General features: G+C 41.5%; 1 protein-coding gene across 7 annotated transcripts in view; it reads left to right on the top strand.

Moving 5' to 3' along the window:
- The window catches only part of trpm2 (transient receptor potential cation channel subfamily M member 2), a 61,222-nt gene extending 47,468 nt beyond the window's left edge, over positions 1-13,754 (top strand). For all 7 annotated transcript variants that reach the window (XM_062976476.1, XM_062976475.1, XM_016992124.2 and 4 more), the window contains 7 exons: positions 467-543; positions 721-822; positions 3,358-3,444; positions 5,023-5,128; positions 5,986-6,087; positions 6,533-6,649; positions 8,516-13,754. In XM_062976476.1, coding sequence (XP_062832546.1) covers positions 467-543; positions 721-822; positions 3,358-3,444; positions 5,023-5,128; positions 5,986-6,087; positions 6,533-6,649; positions 8,516-8,641 — 717 coding nt within the window. In that variant the 3' untranslated portion in view covers positions 8,642-13,754. The remainder of the gene's footprint in view (positions 1-466; positions 544-720; positions 823-3,357; positions 3,445-5,022; positions 5,129-5,985; positions 6,088-6,532; positions 6,650-8,515) is intronic.
- The last annotated feature ends 4,207 nt before the right edge of the window (positions 13,755-17,961 follow it).

The following is a 17,961-nucleotide window of genomic DNA, read 5'->3' as shown; positions in this document are numbered from 1 at the left end:
AAAAGGGTAAAGACCTTGTAACACTACGAATCCTGTGATTCCACAACATTGAACCAAGGCAGGTAAAGTGATGTCAAACTGTATTAATCCTATAGTATGGATGCACCCTAAGACAACAGTCTTCTCAGCTTCCACTGGCATCACAAAAAACGTTTGATAAATTCCCCATTCAGGATCTTTGACCCAATGACTTTAGAAGGGAGCTGTAGCTCATCACGTATATGCAATCATGTTTGTGCATTTTATGCACTGCTCCTCAGTAATTAGTTCTCAGAGGGCTCACAAGCAGGATCATACAGTATTAAAGGGAAAGCACCAATGTGCTGCCAATGAGAAGAGCTCTCTGAAAGTTGAATGCAAGAAAAGTTACTCATGAGTTTGAGTTCCCATCATGTACTTGAAATATGATTGAATATCACTATAGAAGATACTGGGGTATATCTGAAACAGCCTTTTTCACTGACAGATAGAGTTTGAGATCTACAATCCACTCTTCTACAGTCCAGAAAGTCAAGAGAATGCTGTACCTGAATTTCTGAGAGAGTAAGTATGCCATCAAAGAGCTCTCCATCCTTGGCATTGCCTTTGCTCTTTACATACCTCTTTTCTGTTTCTGCCACTCATTCTTGCACAATTCCCTTTCTTCCATTGTGCTGGCTTGTAACATATCAGTTACTTCAGATGTTGAGGAACTAAAGGCTTTCCTCCTGTCTTTTTCAGCTCACTGGATAACCTTTCAAAAATAAACTTCAACACTATGGATGGAGACATCAACAGACAGAGTTTTCATGGTACCTATCTGGTCGAAGATGGCCTGCCATTGTGAGTAAATATAGTAACCTTGAATGGGAGTCTCTATGGCCCCTTCCACACAGCTGAATAAAATCCCAGATTTTCTGCTTTGAACTGGAATATATGGCATTGTGGATTCAGATAACCCAGTTCAAAGCATATCTGTGTAATATGTGAAGGAGGGTTGTTCAGACTGGGGTCTATTTTTACTATACTTCATTAGTTTCCCTATGCTGATTCTGTTGAATATGCTTGTTTACAGATGTTATCTATATATATAAAAGGGTAATGAAATTTCGGCCTAGGACAAAACAACAAAACTACACATCCCAGAAACACTAAACTTGGCAGCACAACCCCTCATCCATGCCTCTACGTTCATACAACAAAAAGCTCCAGCTACTCCAGAAAATGGCCAGGCTTTGAGACTGCAAGGCTATTCACTGCTATTCTACCTGGCCAACAAAGGATTCCCATAAGCCACAGCAACACGTGGCCGGGCAAAGCTAGTTTGTTATATTTCACATTCCTTCAAACTATGAACTGTTACTTTTTCATATGACAGCTCCCATAATTCCCCATCCAGCCTCCCCAGTTGAATATCTTTGTTTATCAATCTTATAAATTTTACAGTCTATATCCACTAGGGGTTGGTTCGAATTTGGATACCAAATTCTGTAGATGTTCAAGTATCCAATAGTGGAGTTAGTTATATAAAATGACATAATCAAGGTTTGTTTGTTTGTTTGTTTGTTTTTTTCGTGTCAGGAGAAACTGCAAGTTGCTTCTGGTTTATGGATATATTTTTTTCGAATATTTTTGAGCCATGGTTGGATGAACATTTGTGGATGCAGAATTCAAGAATAAGCAGGGCTGATTGTATATTACATTTCATCAAATTGGGAAAATAACTTCTTTGTAAGACAGCTCCCAGAATCCCTAGCTAACAGTATCAGAAAGAATGATTAGAAAAATGAAATCATAATTAAATAATATGGTCTAATTTTTCCAAATTCTGAATGTATATCCTGCTCTTTATTCAAGGAGCATAAGGCAGCATCTACTGCGAATTTTAATATTCATCATTACTGTGACCTGGTGTAACAAGGAAGACTTGCATAGCACTTGAGCAGTTTACTTCACTGGCCAAAGCTCATTGAAATAATCCATGCTTATCATGCACCAAGTTCCATCTTTTCAATGCAGGGTTGAAAAGATTTGTTGAGGCCTGCATAATTTTGGACAAAATACAGCAGTGGCCACATTCTAGCAGCATGTGTGATGACTGCTTAAACTAAACAGAATTAGGTGCATGATTTTTATATTTCTGCAGTGCACAAGGAAAGAAGGGAGACATCTTCACCAGGGCATTTGCCTTTCTTGCCTTGCAGATTCTCTTTCATCATCAAGGTTGCCTATTAGAGGACAAAGCTGGAGTGGGTGAATAATATCCGTAACCCAAAGTAGGTAGCCTGTGGATAGGAGTATAGCCTGAGAAGAACCCAGTGATCCAGACTGTGGGGTACACATTTGCCTGGTAGAGGTTCACCTAGGCTACATCTACACAAGAGCAGGTTACTCTGGGTGATTTCTGCCCAGGAGCATCCTTGATCCAGCACATACCTGCTGAATTTGGGTTCAGTGTCCAAACAGTCCAGCTTTTCCCTCGTGTCCCCACCACTACTCCTTGCCAACCACAGAGCTCCCTGCAAGCACCTAGCCTTAACCTTTCATATCTGCTGATATCAGAATGGGATGCCCATGTGATCAACCAATACAGATCCAGTCCAAGTGTCCAGATGGTCACCAAGCCCCAAAATACTCTGGAATTTGCAAGAGACTCTAAATATAATAATAACTTTATTCTTATACCCTGCCACCATTTCCCAAATGGGATTCGGGGTGGCTTACATATGGGACAAAATGTCCGTAGACACAAATACAAAACAATCCATCAACACAAAAACATAATTAAAATAAAACATAGTTGGATGATCCCCAACTTTGCCTGAAGTGGATCAAAGTCAGGCTAAGGGCAGACAACGCAAGATACTCTCTGGAAACTGCTGTGCATCATGAAGACAACCAGCACTGGATGTGAGTTTGGGGCTTTTTCTTTCACGTAGACAAACCCTTAGGCTGGCAAAAGATCTATGCCTGAAACTACAGAAATCTGCTCCTATTTACAGGGCTGAACTAGTATTAAAAAAGTGTTCCTTCTCCCTCAGGGTAAAGGGTTATTCTGAGACAGGTTACATTTCCTATTCATTCCATATTCAGGGCTGTGTCAGTCAAAGTATATTTCTTAGCTTCTGTTGGAGAAGAGTTTATTCAGTATCAGTCTTGTCTCTCCCATAGCAACAGGAATTTTCTCCAGGATGAATTTGGGTTCAGATTAAGCCCTGTTAATGACAATGGCTTGTGCTTAACAACCTTTCATTTTTCTCCCCTGCATCTGGTAATGTCTTTAAAAAAGAGAGAGACACACCAGTCATGAAACTATTGGCATGGTTGTAGTCCATGGCATCACCAATTTGAGTCTTTTTGCTTTATTTTTCTTGACAGGAATCCCATGGGAAGGACAGGAATGAGGGGCCAAGGGATTCTTCGGTTCTTTGGGCCAAATCATGCACTTCATCCTGTTGTGACGCGGTGAGTACAGCCACCGGGCATTATTGCTCACCTGCAAAAGCTTCATGTAGTTCTGTGCTAAGAAACTTGCTTGAAACCAGGAAGAGGCAGATATCTGTTCTTGGTACATATTTTGCTGCTACAGAGCAATTTATTTGCTCCCTTTCTTTGAGAAGCTGCCTGCATTTTCCCCTCATGTCAGGTTTATACTAATTGGATGTTAGGAAGCATCTTGTTTTTCATATATTGTAAGATGCCCTGCTTGTTATCACTGCACTTTTTAAGGATTCAGTGGTTGGCTATAGCTGTAGTGCTGTATCCATGACAACTCCAGAATAGAAAAAAAAGAACATGGATGTTCCTGGCCCCAAGATGGACTTGTACAGGTCAGGTGGGGCCGCACGTAGCTTTCTTGCTTCAAGAACTGCCAGAAGAAGAGCTTTTGTTATTATCTCCAGAACCTAATAACTAATAACCAGGGAAGCTCACCACAGTGGCTCAGTGCCTGCTCTTCAGGGGCCTCGCTTTCTCATTTATTTTGTTACTGAAGTTGTTATGATGTTTTAATCCCATCATGGAAATCAAGGAAGTAATTGCAGGGTTCCTTAGTTTTCTCAAGGTTGTTGCTCTTCATGAAAAATAAGGCTATTATTTGCTATTAGCCATAATGGGGACATACCAGCTCCATTATTGGGTGCAGAATATTTTTGAATGCCATTTAAGCGAGAGGATATTGATTAGATCTTGGAAAAGTTACTTTGTCTGAATTAACTCTCAGAATTTTTGAGATGATATGGCCAAGAGATATGGGGGAGATGAAGTTTTGATTCATCCAACAGGAATTCTACTATCTTCTAGTGAAATTTCCCTTCAGTTTCCAAATTGATAATCATCTAGAACTCTTATATTTGCCGAGTTTGCATTCCCTTGCCACCTTTTCCTATCTGGTTTTTTAAAAATACTTAAACAAGGTTTAAAAGACTCAACTTTTTTCATATCAGGAGCTACTTGCGAAACTGCAAGTTCCTTCTGTTGTGAGAGAATTAGCCGTCTTCAAGGACATTGCCCAGGGGACGCCCAGATGTTTTGATGTTTTTACCATCCTTGTGGGTGGCTTCTCTCATGTCCCCCCGCATGGAGCTGGAGGTGACCGACGGAGCACATCTGCGCTCTCCCCAGGTTGGATTCAAACTGGCGACCTTCAGATCAGCAATCCAACCTTCAAGTCATTGGTCCTACCGGCGTAAAGGTTTAACCCACTGTGCCACCGGGAGCTCCGAGCAAAGACTCAACTGAAGTGTTAAGTTACTGCAACATGAGCAATTTAGAGACTGAAGACTCTAAATTAACTTTTATTTGGGGAACAATGCCCCTATGCTCCCCAGTATTCACACCAACTGGACATGCCAGCAAAGGGATTCTGAAACTCATAGTCCCTCCCAAAAAAGTACAATTGACTCTAGCATGGTTTTCATAAGTATTTTTTGTTTAACCACTATGCAAGCAGAATGCAGGACTAAAAGTACTTTGATGTGATCAAGCATAGTTTTTACATCCTTAGATCAACACCTTAATTGCTCTCTCTTTTATTGTTTGTAGCTGGAGGAGGAATGTGGATGGATCAATTTACAGAAAAAACTTAAAGAAAATGTTGGAAGTCTTGGTAGTGAAATTCCCCTTTTCAGAGCACTGGGCTTTGCCAGGAGTAAGTAATTACAGTATGAAGCAATTTATTGAACATCTGTTTGAAGAAGGCATGGTCTGACAATTTAATAAAATTGCCATGATCAGTACTTTGTATTACTTAAAAAAAACAGGATTGTGTTCTGTGGGATTTTGCTGCCCACAAAAGCCATTCATTGTGTTAGGTGTATTGTTTTTACTCACTGAATCTGTGTTATTTGTTCTCTGCCCTAGGTTGTGTTTAGTTCCAATGGTGTCCTATAGGCCACAAAAGTCTTACTGGTTTGTTATAGTCAGGCTAGATGTTTTGTTTGAGGTCCAAAATTGCACTTACCAAGATAAGAATCTGTAGTGTTTTGAGTGTTAGGCTGTGACTCAAGGTTTAAGTCCCCACTTAGCTATGGAAACCCACTGGGTGAAGTTGGGCAAGTTGCACTCTCTCAACTTCTGAGGGAAGGCAACAGCAAACTTTTCTGAACAAATCTGCCCCCACCCCCCCAAAAAATCCCAATAACTTGGTCACAAAACAGCAATTTAGCAAGATACTTTAGCATGATACCAATGGTACTTTCAGTCAGAGGGCTCCTAGGACTTACAGTCAAAAGGTAACCCCTTGCAGCTGTTCCATCTTTTCCATATTATCAGTTTAAATTTAATTTTTTATTTTGTTAAAGAAAGAAGCAAGCTTAACAGGTTGAAAATAATCTGGATCCCACCCAACCTTGTTGCCATCTCTAATATTCCATGACTAAGAAATGCCTGTGTTATCTCCCCTTTTACATCAGAGAAATGTTTCCCAATGGAGATCCTTGCTTTCTTAGAATCCATGTCAAGGCTTACCTGCTTCTTACTACATAGTACTGTTTTGAATAATTCTAGGGATCTCTGGTGCCAGGTGAAGCACTCCCACAGAAGTTGAAGCGGGTCCTAAGACGTGAATTCTGGCCACAATTTCAGAAATTGCTGAATCAGGGCACTGAGGTATGTGAACATCAAGAAACAATTTCAGAACCAAAGATGGGAGCTCCTGGTTGCCCTTTTTTATCCTCACCATACAGTTTAAAATATATCTGCAGTGCCAGAGTTAACTTTACTGTGCAGCAGCAGCAGCAAGGAATATTCCGCCTTGTAGGTACTGAGAAACTGCTTCTCCCAATATATCTTATCACTGGACAGGCTGTTTAGGGCTGGTAAGAAATGGAGTTCATAATATCTGTAGGGCCAAAGGTTCCCTGTCCTGCTCTTTATATTATTTTGTTTTCCAGTGGAAAGAGAACAAAGCCAGACATGAAAGTTTTTCAGCACAGATGAAGTGCCTTTACTGTGAGACAGGCAGTCTTTGGAATCACAGCAAATTCTCAGTATACATAAATACCATCCTTTTTATCTCTGTCTTTCCATCTTGCCTTTATGCCACATTCTATAGATATACAAAGGATATATGGATGACCCCAGGAATACTGACAATGCCTGGATAGAGACAGTGGCCATCAATGTGCACTTTGAAGACCACAACGATGTGGAGATGAAGCGTATGAACTCGGTATGTGTCATAGTAGTGATTTTTGTGGCTATGCCTCTGGATACAAGTCCTGAGACTCTGTGTGGGAGGCCCAGTCGGGCGGCATCCTTTTGTAGATTGAACATGAAATCTTCTGTTCAAAAGCTAGCAAGTATGTGAGGAATAATTACATTTTAAGGAAGAAAAAAACACTTTGTAACACATTTTTTGTTCCTGGGTTATAAATGTCATTTCCTAATTGGTTCTATCATAAAAACATGGAAAAGGTTTATTAAACTGCAAAAACCTTGACATCCTGCAGCGGATTAAAATGGCTGAACTGCTGAATTTGTTGACTGAAAGGTCGGTGGTTCAAATCTGGGGAGTGGGGTTAGCTCCTACTGTTAGCCCCAGCTTCTGCCAACCTAGCAGTTTGAAAACATGCAAATGTGAGTAGATCAGTAGGTCCTACTCAGGCGGTAAGGTAACGGCACTCCATGCAGTCAGGCCGGTCACATGACCTTGGAGGTTTCTATGGACAACACTGGCTCTTCGTCTTAGAAATGGAGATGAGCATGAACCCCCAGAGTCAGATATGACTAGACTTAATGTCAGGGAAAATTTTTAACTTTACTTTACCTGCAGCACATTTTGCTATAGTTTTTCAATGAGTATCTTATGGAGTCTCAACCAATTCAATATAGTTTATAGCAGCCACAAAACAAAGTTTCTGGAGTGTAACAACCACTTTCAAAGTATGTACCGCACAATTAAACAGGAAATAATACTTTCAGAGCAGGAACAGATTTTTTTTCAAATTTAGTTACATAGTGTGATTATCCACTATCAAAGAAAAAAGAAAAAAGACTGTGAGTGTAGAAAAGAGAGTGTAGTCAGACTTTTGATTATTAACAATTGATTATTCTCAATATGATATAAAAGGTTCTCTCTGGGAATCTCTAGGTCCTCTAGTAAAACTGTATGTTTATCTTCTGCCAGAAGTTGACTATAGTAATGCTGAAGGACATTGAGATTTGTAGAGGGAACCACTCTAGGAATCCCTAGGTCTTCCAGTCCAATTCTGTGTTCATCTTCCATCAAAATATATGCATTGAGTGAACGTGGTATATTAGTCAGGTTTTTTTAACTGTGTCAGAAGCGACTTGAGAACATACTGCAAGTCGCTTCTAGCATGAGAGAATTGGCCATCTACAGAGACATTGCCCAGGGGATGCCCGGATGTGTTACCATCCTGCTGAAAGACTTCTCTCATGTCCCCGCGAGCTAGAGCTGATGGATAGGAGCTCACCCCATCTCATGGATTCAAACCGCCAACCTTCAGGTCAGCAGTTCAACCAGCACAAGGATTTAACCCCTTGCCCCACCACGGCTCGTATATTAGTCAGTAATTACAATACATTAGATTAAGGTTCCTGAGAATATACTATATAGAAACACTGCCAGCATTTTACATGTAGTCAGATATAGAACATAATGCTTTATATTATTCTAAATCAGTGGTTCTCAATCTGGGGTCCCCAGATGTTTTTGGCTTTGAACTCCCAGAAATCCTAACAGCTAGTAAACTGGCTGGGATTTCTGGGAGTTGGTGGCCAAAAACATCTGGGACCCCAGGTTGAGAATCACTGTTCTAAATAGAAAGAAATGGAGCAAATCTCAGTTGTATGTATTATGGTTATTCTTCACAGGTGTCTTTACATACTCAGTAGTCCCTGTTTATTTAGCCATGTTATGACCAAATCCTGGGGAGATTCTGGATGTTCCAATAGTCCCAATATACAGCCCTTCCCTGCTCCCTGTAATGTGTGAGCTATGACTGCTTCCTCCTGGCTTGCAAGATGCTGGAGGGAAACTGACAGTAACCAATTGTCATGTTTGTTTTTCCAGTTTCTCCAGGGCTGTGATCTTGAGGTGACTGCCCGGTGGCAGGTTGTGGACAAGAGAGTCCCTTTGTATATGAACCACAAAGAGCTGTTGCAGAAGGCATCTGTCCTCCTGGGGGCATCCTATTGAGGGTACAGCAGCATCCTCCCCTCCATCACTACCCATCCTTCTATCTTATTTTCCTCTGCTCTTTCTAAATGCAGTAAACCTGATTAATACCTTTCCTTCGGGGGCTTTTGTTGCTGCAATTATTTTCCCCTCGGTTGAGCCTCACGCTGGATTTTTTGTGAACGAGACCTTAGAAAGTAATTTGCTTTAGGCTCGCCTGAAAGTTTGTGTTTATTTGCCTGTTGAGAGGCAGAAACATGTTTTCTTTGTACAAACCTTAGCAATTTTATATTGCTTTATTTCTTAATTTGTATCCCTCAATATTGCTGGAGCACTGGATTCCCTGTCCTGCTGTATCATCGGCTGTATTGTCAAAAAGGTAGAAGTAATAAGAATCCAGAGCTCTGGTTGGTGCTGTAAATCAGTGAAATATCCAGTGCAGTGCATTCCTGGTTAGGATTGGTTAGGCTAATGGCATGGGGTCCAAATACATTCTCTTCAGACTGCATGCCCTGCTTCTGAAAAGTCAATACTGTGCTCAACATATAACAAGCAATTCCCGAAAGACTCCTAGGTCAGATAGTCATTGCAGCCTAAAGGCTGCTGGTTTTATGTGAATCTACTCCTGATTCTGAAGTTGCTACATTGATTGCTATTGGTATGTTAAGCTGGAAAAAATCAGAAAGCCCCTTTCGAGCTGACATTAGAAATTGCCAAAGTGGAGATAAGAGCCTGAGAGAATGTGTTTTGCTGCTGAGCTTTTCTCATTAAGTAGTCAAGGACAAAACTGGATTTTCTTCCTATATACAAGTGTCTTTAAGGCTTAGATGGGGAACCTGTGGTCTTCCAGATGTTGTTGAACTCAGACCGCCACCATCCTTGCCCAGTTATTGCCCAACAGTATCTGTACCAGAGTCTTGTCAAGCAAAAGAAACCTCTTCGCCAGGCTTCCTACTGTTGTATTAGCCATTAGAAAATACAAATGGTCTGCAAAAGTCTTTAGTTTTTGACTGACACCAAATGGGCATTTACTCTTCTGTTACCACAACATCATCTCATGGACTACTGCACAAGCTGACAGCTACATTGCACCATATGCTGTAAAAATTAAATACAGTTCCATGTTCTTAATTATTTTGTCCCTTTGCAATGCAGTACTCACCACTGTGCCATTTAACTGATGGCATGCTGAGTCTTGCATTGAATCTGAAGTTTCTGGAAGCAAATCTACTTATGTTCCCTTTTGCACCATACAATGGTGAGCATTAGGAATCTTTTAAAAATATCTTTTTGCAACAAGCCAATAATCCAGCATGTATTTCCCACCATGGCTAGCCAAGCACCCTTAGGAGTACATATATAAGTAACACATAATAGCTATAGTCTTCCCCCAGCATTTGGATCCAACATTTGCCAAGCAGGTACCAGATGTGTTCAGACATAACTCTAAATCATGGTTTACCATTACGAACATTGGGTTTAGAAAATTCCTTTTCCCAAACTGAAGACTAGTTGTCAGGAGGAAGCTAAATGTCTTAATTCCCACTTTTGATTAATTTATTGAAGTTACCTTCATAAACTTTGTTTTGAAGTTGGTTAGATTCAAATGCCACTGCAATTTGTAAATGAACTCGAATGCAAACATATACTTTTGAATTTCCTATGGCCACAGTGGAGAAGATAACAGGGGAGCGCTCTCGTAATGCCAAATTACAGTTTACTGTTATGTCCAAACTGGAGCACCATCTCTGAATATAATAGATGACATCATGTTAGTGATCTATGCAGGTGTAAGACTAATTTATGTATGCCTATATGTTGATTGATTTGTTTTATGTAGTGCATAGTAGGGTGAGAGGGATTATCACTATGGAAGTTGGAATTCTCTGCTTTCTTGTCCAAAGCCCAAGAGCTCCTGAAGACCTACCTTTTTCAAGCTTCCTTACAGGGTCTTCTGGAGCAGGGCCTCTTCAACTTTTCATTCACAACCCCTTTCCACCTGAGACATTTTTACATGACCCCCAGTTATGTATGTATATATGACAGGTATAAAAACCAAACATTGTTGATAACAAATCAGCATTTGCAAGGCTTGCTAAACAGGCTGATTTTCCTTCTCATTAAGTGGAAATATTTTCTGCAGAGTCCACATTGTTGCTTGCTACCAGATTCGTGTAAATGTCTATGCTGGCCACTGGGTGGTGTTCAGAAACCTTTTACTGTTACTAATTTTTGTGACCCCCATTTTCTCTTATGGGACCCCATTTGAGTTTGTTACCCATAGTTCAAGAAGCAGTACCCTAGGGGTCCTGGGTGATTTTTTTTTTCATGTCAGGAGTGACTTGAGAAACTGCAAGTCACTTCTGGTGTGAGAGAATTGGCCGTCTGCAAGGACATTGCCGAGGGCATACCCGGATGTTTTGATGTTTTACCATCCTTGTGGGAGGCTTCTCTCATGTCCCTGCATAGAGTTGGAGCTGACAGAGGGAGCTCATCCACACTCTCCCCAGATTTGAACTGGCAACCTTCAGGTCAGCAACCCAACCTTCAAGTCAGCAGTCCTGCAGGCACAAGGGTTTAACCCATTGTGCCACTGGGGGCTCCTGGGAGATAATGTAATTATTGTGTATTTAGCTATGTGATTATATATCCAAGTACTACTCAGTCTTCCCCCACTTCACCAGCCACTGCTTATGTAGAAAGGTATATGTCTAGGGTTTAGAAAACTGGAGTTGGTTTTGTAAGGAATCACACAACTTAGTACTATTTCATATTATTTCTTATACTAGAATCTGACAATCTATCAGATTTACCAAATTACTCAAAATAAAATCAGCTCATCCAAGCCTGAAATACTAAAATAGTTAAGTTGCCTTGACAATCTGTAGAAAAAGTAAGAGTGTAATTCTAGGGAAGGGCAGTATATGCAGCACTCCAGATATTGGTGGGCATCAACTCTCAGCATTATTCACCACTTTCTATAAGTGGTTAAGGCTTATAGAAACAAGTTGCAGTTCAACAACATCTGAAAGACTATATGCCAATGCCATATCAGACTTGAAGATAAGATTAAGAACAAATTCTTACTCTTAAATTGATAGTCAGTGTTGTGCATTGGATTATGCCTACAGAAACCAGGGTTCAATTCCCTGTTTAGCCATGGAAACCCACTGGTTGACCTTGGGCAAGTCACACAGTCACACAGTCACACCCAGAAAACCTTGTAAGAGGCATCAAAAATCGGAAATGACACGATAACAACATATCAAGCTGAGGAATGTCCCCACACTATTTGATATGTGACATGTGATAAGTAGGTGCAAATTATACTGAATACTTCGCATTTAAAACACATACATTATTTAAAATTAATTGAGACAGTTCCACATGGCCTGATCTGTCTAGCGTCGAGATGGGAAGAATGTGATCCTCCAGAGCAGGCCTGCACAACCTGAGTCCCTCCAGCTGCTTTGGCCTCCAACTCCCAGAATCCCTGGCCATTGGGCAAGCTGACTAGGGCTTCTGGGAGTTGGAGGCCAAAACAGCTGGGGAGGGGCAGATTGTGGAGGCCTGCTCCAGAGCCAGTGGCAAAGGATGACGGAGCTGCAATCCAAAAGTGTGGGTGACCATGTTACAAATCCATGATTAATTGGTAGTTTCCCTTGGGTCTCCAGATGATGTTGGGCCATAACTTCTGGGATTCCTGAGTATTAATCATAAACTAGAGCTGAAATCTAACAACATCTAGGGAGCATTTCCAGCATGAAGGGGCAATTCCCAATGTGCAACTTTACTCTGTCAAAATGAGGCCTTCTGAACTTTTGCCCTCACAGTCTAGTACACGAAGCTTCACATCTTTGCCTCGAGATACAACCTTACAGACTAATCTTCAATGAGAACATGGATTTTGTTTCCTGTAGCTTCCCATCTGACACACAGGAGAAGGGCTTGTTTCCAGCTCTATGAATTCCAGAATTTTTGCAGGCTCCCGGCTATCACTTCTTGTATCATAGAATTATAGAGCTGGAAGAGACCTCATCCAGCCCAGGTTAAGTGTCACGAGTCCAGGTCTTTCCGCAGTTAGCACAGGTGTTTCAGCCGCAGCCTGACCAGGGTCCATGATATTATACAGTAAACTACTGATCAGCGGAGCCCCTGGTGGTGCAGTGGATTAAACCTCTGAGCTGTTGAACTTGCTGATCGAAATATCTGCAGTTTGAATCCGGGGAGCAGGGTGAGCTCTCGCTGTTAGCTCCAGCTTCTGCCAACCTAGCAGTTCTAAAACATGCAAATGTGAGTAGATCAATAGGTCCGGCGGGAAGGTAACGGTGCTCCATGCAGTCATGCCGGCCACATGACCTTGGAGGTGTCTACAGACAACGCTGGCTCTTCGGCTTAGAAATGGAGATGAGCACCAACCCCCAGAGTTGGACACGACTAGACTTAACGTCAGGGGAACCTTTATCTTTACCTTACTGATCAGCAGGTAGCCAAAATGCCCCGTAATCAGCTCAGTGAGCACACAAAGCTTTCCCAGCCATGGAAGAGGCCCCATGTCAATGAAAAGAGATAATCTGCACATAAAGTTCATTTTGCTTGCAGGTTAGCTTCCCTTCTTATAATTTTCAGGGATGCCAATATACTACTTCTATGTATATATATCTTGAGACCTTTCTGATGCAGTGGAAAAATGGGAGTAGGGACTTCAGGGTACAAACTGATTTTTGAATTTCCACAACCTTCTTCAATCTTCATATTTTAGGCTACAACTTCAGCATCCCCCCCTAACAACTATGGCCAAATATGATTACACAGAAAAACCCACCTTCTTAAAAGACAAAAATTTAGAGCATTTTCATGCTTGTAAATGGTGCGGGTGCAGTCTTTTCATAAGGTACCACTGGTTCAGTATGTAAAAACCAGATTGAAAGAGACTTTTCCCCCCATGTCTGCTGAGAATGCAATTCTTGAAATGTTTTTCCTTCTCCATTTTTCTATGCTCCCATGCCTCTTCCTGATACTCACTTGGGATTTGCTGATATATTTTAGTCCAATGGTGCTAATGTTAAGCGAATCTAAGCTTATGCTTCATGTTGGTCTGCTGCTTCACAATAAAAAAAAAAAATCCGCTTCACCGAGTGTTGACGTTTCATTGCCAGAGTTTCCATTAACACGGCTGCTGCTATTTATAGATGGCAGAATTGTGTAAGAAGCTGTGCGTTACTAGTAAGACTGCAGCCAGCTTTTCCTCAAAGGTTCAAACTGGCCTGCTGAATATTGGCAAAGCAAGCTTAATTTCCATTACCTCTGTTTATTCCTAGCTATATCCAGAAGCCCTGCAGACGCCAGCAATGAATAATTTTGGGTTATGGAAGAAACAGAGCTTGCAGACATATTTTGTAAATAAGAGTCACATTGATTAATTGGATGCAGAGAACATGAAATGTAGAGATGGTAAACACTGGAGTGTGCTGTTTTAGCCGTGAGCTCATTGTAGAATTGTACAGTTACACAATTTCAATGTTTGATATGTAGCTGGAGGTTGGGGTAGGATTCACATAAGCTTCCTCATGCAATGGTAACCAGTGGCTTCTTTGTCAGTTGGGTAGTGAATCTGCTCTGGGTTTTAGTCTGAACTTTAAGGAGTTGCCAAACCTGCTGAATCTATTTTGGTAATAGAATTCTGTTCCTTTAAAGTTCAAATCAAAACACAGAGCAAACTGGACGCACTCTTGTCTTGTAAACCCTCAGTCACCACAGCTTGGATTATAATTCCCAAAATCCTATACTACTCACCCTACTGATGGTGGAAATTTATAGGAGTTGTAGTCTAAAAGCTAACCTGTTTATATTGATGTTTTAAAAACAACTACCTTAAAGTCTACCTCAGATTCAACTTGAGGAAACACTGCTTGCATATTATTAGAAGCCATATTTGCAAATGCTGTTTCAACAGAAGCTCGGGTACATCATAAAGCCACTCTTCCCATCACATTAAACCATGTTTATATTTTAAATATACAAACTTTAATTAAAAAAGGAGTCAGCAAATAAGTATTTTACATGATAACCACCTGGAAAGATTAAATCAATATTCAATTTAGAGTCAGCTCAGGCCACTGGCAGGAAAAGAAATTCACCCCTGATCATAAATAAGTCTGCAGACCGCCTAAATTGAAACCTTTTATCACACCAGCTGTTGTTGCTTAAAATATCCAGGCTTCCAAGGTCCAGTTCAGACACTTAGTATTTTTCCCATGAAATGTATCCCAGCTGTTTTGCTGAATCACATTCTCAGATAGAATCTCAGGCATGATCGAACCTGCTATAGGCAACGACAAGGACTCCCAGAATTGATGTCCATTTTCTAGCCGCTGCACATTGCCAATAGCTTCTGGGAGGCATGGCCTGGCTTACGCATGATGTTCTCTGTGACATTCAAAACAATTCATCGGGCAAAGGCTATTTTAAATAAGAATGAACAGTCCCTAACAAGTCACATAGCTTTTCCATGAGGAAAAGCAGACCTAACAACCTCTGAGGATGCCTGCCATAGATGTGGTTGAAACGTCACGAGAGAATGCTTCTAGAACATGATCATACAGCCCAGAAAACTCACAGCAACCCAGTTAAAAGTCTCTCTGTATTTCAATTTCTAAACGACTTAATCTATTAGCTACAGTTCAAGACCAGTATGACACAGGACTGGACACAGTGATCTTAGTATCCACTTACAGACTCTTATATCACTCCAACAATGCAACCAAACCTAGAGGTGGAAGGGAGAAGATGAGGGAGGGGAGGCCTAGGGAGGGGGCCTGGGTGGAGGAAAGGGTTTAGAGAGGTGTGGAGTGGTCCCTCCATGGCTGAATCCCACAGAGAAAGAGAAATAACAATGAAAATGCATCCTGCATATCAGATATTTACATTACGATCCATAACAGTAGGAAAATTGCAGTTATGAAGTAGCAACAAAAATAATTTTATGATTGAGGGGCACCATGAGGAACTGTATTAAAGAGTCAAGGCATTATGAACATTGAGAATCTCTGCCCTAAGGCAAGCCATATCATGGGCTTTCTTGGCAAGATTTATTCAGAGGAGGCTTGTCTATATATGTGTTTTAACTGGAAAATCAAATGCATGGAGCCGATTGGCTGATTTTGCAAGGACCTGGGAATTAGTTTCTAACTGTTGCTATCCTGCTGCTGGAGAACCAGTCTGAACAGGTTTCTCTCTCTCTCTCTCTCTGTGTGTGTGTGTGTGTGTGTGTGTGTGTGTGTGTGTGTGTGTGTGAGTGAGTCTTCTGAGTACTGGCTGGAAAGAAAATGGCTCTGTACTCAGAGAAGCCTGACATTTTTCTGGGACCTTGTTTGCTGCTGATCTTTACTGAAGTAGACTCATGGACTAAGAAAGTCCATTACCTATAACTGCTGTTTTCTGTAAGCAAACAGAAGGACTGTTGTAAATACCATTGTTCTGTTGATCTCATGGATTTAGTAAAGGTTCCTGTGTTATTTGTTCTGCAAAGCTGAGCGGTGCATCATTCTGCAGGGTGTCTCTGGGCTCATGGGCACACGTAAGAGCTTCCCATCTATCATCCACAATCCCCAACAAAGCCTGCCGTTGCCTTCCTCTTAGGCTGAGAGAAGTGAGACTTGCCCAAGATCAACCAGTCGCTTTTCTTGGCTTAAAAGTTGGCTTCAGACTTGTATTATAGGAAATGAATGATAATTGTGAGGTAGTGATTGGAGTATAGGATTGTGACATGGGAGATTTTGGTTCTATTGTCTACTGCGTGCCCTTCCACGCAGCCATATAACCCAGAATATCATGGCAGAAAATCCCACTCTCTCAGCCTAAGAGGAAGGTAATGGCAAGCCCCCTTTGAATAAATCATGAGAAAAAACATCCTAGGACAGAGTCCACATGAGCTGGAGTCAAATTGAAGAAAAACAACAGCAACAAAAAAAGACACACAAAGGGAATTTATTTATTTATTTATTTATTATCTTTATTTATACCCTGCCTTTCTCCCCATGGGGACTCAAGGCGGCTCACACTCCACACTAGGTACATCTACACTGTAGGGTTAATCCAGTTTGGCACCACTTTAACTGCCATGGCTCAATGCTGTGGAATTTTGGGAGCTGTAACATTGCACGGTCTTTAGCCTTCTCTACCAAAGAGGGCTGGTTTCCCAATAAATTACAAGTTCAGTTAAAGTGGCATCAGATGCACCCAAAATATCTTTAAAAAATGCAATTCAAAATGGGTTAATGGATTCTGCTGTGAACTTCCTAACACTGAAAGACATGTCTGCAAACACGTGGCTGGCACCTCTGCATCATGTATGCAAACACATCATTCTTTTTCTACACTGGGGCTTTCCCCAGGAGGCAAACCTCTCTGACTTGATCTTGAGGCTAATGCAGAGTGATGCTGCCCTTTGAGATCAAAATGAAGGCTGTGTGTGATGACAGAGAAGAACGAATTAACCCTGAAAGCCCTGGTGCCGAAAAGGAGGGAAGCATTTTTGCCTGACACAGAAGCAGACTAACCTGGATAATGGATTCAAACTGCAGGAAAAGAAATTCCACCCAAACAATTAGGAAGATGTTTCTGAAGATAATGACTGTTGACAGTGCTGCCTTGGATGGTAGTGGAGGCCCTTCCACGCAGCCATATAACCCAGAATTTCTGCTTTGAACTGGGTTATCTAAGGCCCCTTTCACACAGCTAAAAAAATCCCACATTTTTTGCTTTGAAATGGACTATGTGGCAGTGTGGACTCGGATAACCCAGTTCAAAGCAAATATTGTCAGATTTTCTGCCTTGATATTCTGGATTATATGGTTGTGTGGAAGGGCCCCCGAGTCCACACTGCCAGATATCCCAGTTCAAAACAGAAAATGTGGGATTTTACTCAACTGTGTGGAAGAGGCTGGAGTCTCCTTCTCTGGAGGTTATTTAGTTGGTTAGCTCTCTGCTGGGAATGCTTTGATTAGAACAGTGGTTCACGACCTTTGGGTCTCCAGGTGTTCATAACAGCCCGCAGTGGAGCCCCTGGTGGCACAGTGATTTAACCCTTGTGCCAGCAGGACTGCTGACTTGAAGGTTGGGTTGCTGACCTGAAGGTTTGCGCTTTGAAGCCAACTTGGGCAGTGCGCGGATGAGCTCCCTCTATCAGCTCCAGCTCCATGTGGGGACATGAGAGAAGCCTCCCACAAGGATGGTAAAAACATCAAAACATCCGGGCATCCTCTGGGCAACGTCCTCGCAGACAGCTAATTCTCTCATACCAGAAGTGGTTTGCAGTTTCTTAAGTCACTCCTGACATG

The sequence above is a fragment of the Anolis carolinensis genome, chromosome 3 (genome assembly GCF_035594765.1).
Source record: "Anolis carolinensis isolate JA03-04 chromosome 3, rAnoCar3.1.pri, whole genome shotgun sequence".
NCBI classification, from domain to species: Eukaryota; Metazoa; Chordata; class Lepidosauria; order Squamata; family Dactyloidae; genus Anolis; species Anolis carolinensis.
This window is presented reverse-complemented; position numbering and strand designations above follow the sequence as displayed.